Below are 6,137 nucleotides of genomic sequence, written 5' to 3' on the forward strand. Positions count from 1 at the left end.
GTAGAATAATAGATAGGCAATAAAAAATCGGTCATTTACACCATTTCTATGGATAATAGGCTTTAAAAATATATAATATATTTGCGTCGACGAGTGAAATTCCTTCTCATAATCTTACATCGTAAACCTAACTGTAACAATCAGTTTCAAATGAACACTATCGGATATTCCGCTAAGCTTAATCTAATTCATATAAGAACATACACTGGAGCTGGCACGTCCAGTCTGAACTGCAGGCAGCTGCTGAAGTGACATTAAGTGCTTAACCGTCATCATTCACCATATCGACACCATGCATCAGCATCGTTCACCATATCGCCACCATGCATCAGCATCATTCACCATATTCGTCACCATCATCATCATACACTATATCGTCGCCATTACCATCATTCACCATAATGTCACCATCATCATCATACACCACATCGTCGCCATCACCATCATTCACCATAATGTCACCATCACCATCATTCACCACATCGTCACCATCATCATCATACACTATATCGTCGCCATCACCATCATTCACCACATCGTCACCATCACCATCATTCACCATAATGTCACCATCACCATCATTCACCACATCGTCACCATCACCATCATACACCATATCGTCGCCATCACCATCATTCACCATAATGTCACCATCACCATCATTCACCACATCGTCACCATCACCATCATTCACCCTAATTTCACCATCACCACCATTCACCACATCGTCGCCATCACCACCATTCACCATAATGTCACCATCACCATCATACACCATAATGTCAATATCACCACCATTCACCACATCGTCACCATTATTCAGGTTTAACGCCAGCATGGCTTGAGGAAGAAGGGACGACTCGGTTTCGCTTTGCCCTGCAACAATACAAGAATTATGTTCATAAATTAAAACTCGTTCAACAAAATATCTAACTAATTGTGTTACAAATAAAATCAAGTAAACACTAATTATATAAAATAATATATGTTAGGCCGTAAGTGAGGTAATATATTAATGACAGTAAAACAAGGGACATCCATATGAGAAAAAGCACATATAGTCTTATTAATTCCACACAAAAAACACACAGCCCCATTAATCCTACACAAAACACACACACAGGCTCACAATCCAACACAAAACACCCACAACCTCATTAATCACACACAAAACACACACACAGCCTCATTAATCCCACACAAAACCCACACACAGCCTCATTAATCCCACACAAAACACACACGTAGCCTCAATAATCCCACACAAAACACACAGCCTCATTAATGCCACACAAAACACACAGCCGCATTAATCCCACACATAACACACACGTAGCCTCATTAATCCCACGCAAAACACACACGTAGCCTCATTAATCCCACACAAAACACACACACAACCTCATTAATCTCACACAAAACACACATAGCCTCATTAATCCCACGCAAAACACACACAGCCTCATTAATCCCACACTAAACACACACGTAGCCTCAGTAATGCCACACAAAACACACACACAGCCTCATTAATCCCACACAGAACACACACAGCCTCATTAATCCCACACAAAACACACACACAGCCTCATTAATCCCACACAAAACACACACCGCCTCATCAATCCCACAAAAAACACACCGCCTCATTAATCCCACACAAAACACACACAGCTTCATTAATCCCACACAAAACACACACAGCTTCATTAATCCCACACACAGCCTTATTAATCCCACACAAAACACACACAGCCTCATTAATCCCACACAAAACACACACCGCCTCATTAATCCCACACAAAACACACACCGCCTCATTAATCCCACACAAAACACACACAGCCTTATTAATCCCACACAAAACACACACAGCTTCATTAACCCCACACAAAACACACACAGCCTTATTAATCCCACACAAAACACGCACCGCCTCATTAATCCCACACAAAACACACACAGCCTTATTAATCCAGGAATTTTCGCCAGCCCAGGTATTTTCGCCAGCGCAGTTCGGCGTCACTGAGCACCTCTGGTCCCCCCGTGGGCCACTGGTCCGTGATCCAGAGGCGAACAGTCCCCCACCTGTGGGAGTGCGGCAGTGAATATCCTGCGTGGCATGTGGCATGTGGCATACCAGCAGCCGCCATCTTGTGTGGCGCTATCATTGCCAGACACATGGCGACTAATGACAGAGCGCCATCATTTTATCATTAATATATTAATTACATATAATCATACAGGATTATATAGAATTAATATATTGAAAAAATTATGAAGTAGGATTGGAATTTAATATAATTTTATATAACTTATATCAATACATAAATAATATATTATATTGATATAAAATAATATAATAGAATATATTATATAGGTAATAAATAATCAAATTATACCTATATATAATTGATATGAATTCAGGATTAAGATATAGGATTAAAAATAATGAGATATATCATTATTCTGATGTCAAATGATATTGATTGTCGTGATGACGGCACTGTGTCCAATGATAGGCCGCCATCTGAGTGGGCGATCCATCATCATCGGCCGCCATTCTTTTGCGGCACACATCACCACTATTCAGAGAAATAAGAATATTGGCCCACAGTTCGGTGGCCGCCGTCCACTCACTCGTCAACCTCGGCGCACGTGTCGCCCTCGGTCTCCGTCCTCACTCCGGCGGCGTGGAGCCGCTGGAGCAGCGACACCAGCACCGCGGCTCGAAGGCTGCAGCGATCCAGAGCCGCGGCTCCGCGGCTGCAGCGAAGGCTCCCGAACCTGGGCACACAAACTGCAGTGTCATTCCCCAGACACACAAACTGCAGTGTCATCCCGACACACAAACTGCGGTGCCATCCCCCAGACACACAAACTGCAGTGTCATTCCCCAGACACGTAAACTGCACTGTCATTCCCCAGACACACAAACTGCACTGTCATTCCCCAGACACACAAACTGCAGTATCATCCCCCAGACACACGAACTGAAGTGTCATCCCAAGATACACAAACTGCACTGTCATTCCCCCAGACACAAACTGCAGTGTCATCCCCAGACACAAACTGCACTGTCATTCCCCAGACTCTATTTTCCCCCGCGGGGTCGGGGGGCAACGCACCTCTTGCCAGGAGGGGCGAGGGAGAGGATGGTGTGGGCCCCGGCCTCCCAGGACCCCACATCCGCCAGCTCCACGGCCAGCGTTGGCGGGGGGGAGGAGGGCAGCGGCCACGTGGGGGAGGAGGGGCCAGGAGGAGGGAAGGGGCGCGACACACAAATACCTGCGCATGTCAAATAAGATAACAATGAGGATAACAGCGATGCAAGATAACAGTGATGCAAGCCATCAGTTTTACCAAAGTACATATATACATAATATAATGTACATATACTTAAAATAATATGCATTATAACAATATTATAATGCTCCGTGATTAATGCTGAGTTATTTAATGGCCCCTTGTGCTGGGCAAGACTCACAGAGGTACTTGTATGTCCCCCCGAGGGCGCTGAGGTCCAGGGGCGCCGCCATGTTGATGTAGAGGTCAGCGTCGCGGGCCACGCATGAGGCGAGGGCCGCCACCCCTGCGGAGGTGCCCACGCAACCGGAGAAGGTCACCAGCCTCACCCTGTCCCCCAGGAGGGTGAAGGGAGGCATGAATATGAATATGGAGGCATGAACAAGGCACGAAAAGGAAAAGAATCGGCGACAGGCCACATCAGGCCTACACTTCAACGCCGACATCACTATGTTATGTTATGTTATGAATATGACTAGAAATCCATTGTGATGGACCAGCAATACGTTGTAAGCAATACATGCACCTGCAAGGCTGCAGGTACTTACCCGCTGTCCTGCAGTGGCAGGAGGAGGTCGTCGTGATGCTCGTTGCGGTCAGGGCTGGACAATTTCAGCACGACATCCACGCCCCCTGCCGCCGCCACGAGCGCCCCCCACGGCGCCCCCCTCAGATCCGCGGCCTCCATGTCTACGTCCACACGCTTAGGCTTAGCATGGAGCAGCATTGCAGCGACTGCAGCAACATCGCGACCTGCGGGCAACCACAACGTAACTGTACTGTACCTGTACTAGGCAGGTACTTTGAAAACATTACTAAGTGCTCGTAGCGGCTCAAGTGCAGCACAAGTCCGCTAAGTGCGCGTAACTCCAAATTATGGTACCTTCAAAACTTTATGAGGTACGTTACGTGCAACAAGATGAACGTGACTTTGCACCGATTGAAACGTCGCGTAAGTGGAGTTACGATCAACTTTTGAGTGAGTGAAGCGATTGGTAATCGTTTAGTTACTATAGTGTATAGTCTCTAAGAGTGTCTGGACTAGTGTATCATACTAGTGTCCAGACTCTAGTATCATTTTAAGGTAAATTATCTAATTTTTATTTAGAAAAATATGCTTATTTTGATATTTAGGAAATTTTATTAGGCATGCATGCAATTAATTTTTTCTTAGTACATGTCAACAGAAAACGAATCTAACGAGTGAACCTAAAAAACTAATTCACAAAAATTCTATTCTCGCTGTTCATTATTTCATATTAATCATTAAATACTACTTTTGCTATCTTGAAACGGCATTTGTCATTAAAATTTTGGAATAAAAGCGTCTACAATTATTTAAGACTGTACTATACCTGTGAATACTGCAGGATACTGGCTTGCTATTAGAGGCGGACAACAATCATTGCCTGTCATTTCAGTGTGGCAACCCTCTTCTGCAAATAATGAATTTCTGGCTAATTTTCAAAGAAAACCTATGTAAAGAAGGGTCACAAAATAGTTAACCAACCCTGTTTGGGAAATAAGCTCTGTCTAATGACAAAAATTTTTTTGGCCAGGTTTGTGGATGTAGGCAGGTAACCTCGAGTAATAGGCAACTTTTTAGACATACTAGGCTTTCCTACCTGCTACCATCACTGCCTGACATGTATTTCAAAATGGGGTAAAAAGGACCGGACATGGGGTAAGACGGGACCACTAAATGATCCTGTTTTACCACACAAGTGGTCCTATCTTACCCCACAAATGGTCCTGTCTTACCCCACAAATGGTCTTCTATTACCCTACAGTATATCAAAAATAGTTTTTAAATGAATATTTTATTGTGTAGTACATGGAGTATTTTGGTCAACATTTTTATCTTTAGCTCAAACTTCATTATAACTTGTTAGCTTTTTAATTAGAGAAATTTAGTGCACTATTTTAAATTGCATCAAAGGGATATAGAAAATAGGGATGTCTATTCCCATTAGTGAGCTGCAGAACTATGTGCAAGATTGGCTGGAGGAAAATCTTTGTATGAAACATGAAAAATAATTATGATCACAGCTCTGTGAGAGGGCATGAGTTAAGTTTGAAGTGCACCACAAATGCAGTTAGCAAGAAAACACATGACGTCTGACACTTAAGTTATTATCCATTGGTTTTATTACCAATTTGATAAATTTTTCAGACAATGACACTAATGGAATATACATGAAGCATTTAGTAGTGCTCTACAATGAACCAAAGCCAACCCACTTTTACTATGCTTAACAAAGTCTTCTTGTGACAAAAACTTCAATATGACTGATATTAGAGTTACTTCCCGCAACACAAAACAGTAACAAGTGGTTGATTAATCAAATAATGTTTCTAGATGGATAATATTGAATATCAGATTTGTACTTTTATTAAAAACCTTGTAACATAAGAATTACCAGTTGGTCCTTTCTTACCCCAGCCTGGTCCCATCTTACCCCAATGGGGTAAGATGGGACCAGCTCACTTTTTTTAATCTGTACAGAAAACTATGTTAGATGCAAAACGTCTGAGTTGTAGCTTAGAAGTCCATTGCATAACTACACCTTGTGATAGGTTTAGGGTTTTTCAGTTATTCATGGTATAGATGCTAGAGGCTTGTTAGTGATTTTGGTCCTCTTACCCCTTCTGACATATATATAAAGGTCATTTTGATCTTAATAACCTTCATCTGGCATTTTTTATGGCTTTCCTAGTTTGACTTATGTTGTGCCTTACTTAACCAGAAAAATTTACCTGTAGGGTCAAAAATTAACTGTATGGTCAAGAATTTTCCTGTAAGTCAAAAATTAACTGTAGGGTCAAGAATT

At 42.7% G+C, this 6,137-nt stretch overlaps 1 protein-coding gene across 1 annotated transcript; it reads right to left on the reverse strand.

The window, feature by feature from the left end:
* Positions 1–768: 768 nt before the first annotated feature.
* Positions 769–4,736, reverse strand: LOC125178893. Its single transcript, XM_047883703.1, has 7 exons — positions 4,662–4,736; positions 3,855–4,059; positions 3,488–3,636; positions 3,129–3,288; positions 2,641–2,787; positions 1,964–2,088; positions 769–876 (listed from the first exon to the last, which is right to left on the reverse strand). Exons 1-6 carry the CDS (start codon positions 4,720–4,722, stop codon positions 1,971–1,973), a joined length of 840 nt encoding a protein of 279 aa, XP_047739659.1. The 5' UTR covers positions 4,723–4,736; the 3' UTR covers positions 769–876; positions 1,964–1,970.
* Positions 4,737–6,137: the final 1,401 nt, after the last annotated feature.

The sequence above is a fragment of the Hyalella azteca genome, unplaced genomic scaffold (genome assembly GCF_000764305.2).
Source record: "Hyalella azteca isolate HAZT.00-mixed unplaced genomic scaffold, Hazt_2.0.2 contig13498, whole genome shotgun sequence".
NCBI lineage: Eukaryota > Metazoa > Arthropoda > Malacostraca > Amphipoda > Hyalellidae > Hyalella > Hyalella azteca.

Excerpts from the sequence above, each read along its gene's own strand:
- LOC125178893 (XM_047883703.1), bottom strand. The coding sequence starts at position 4,722 with ATGACAGGCAATGATTGTTGTCCGCCTCTAATAGCAAGCCAGTATCCT. Across the intron at positions 4,060-4,661 it reads GTATCCTGCAGTATTCACAG|GTCGCGATGTTGCTGCAGTC; the intron begins GTATAGTACAGT and ends GGTTGCCCGCAG. Across the intron at positions 2,788-3,128 it reads CTCGCCCCTCCTGGCAAGAG|GTTCGGGAGCCTTCGCTGCA; the intron begins GTGCGTTGCCCC and ends TTGTGTGCCCAG.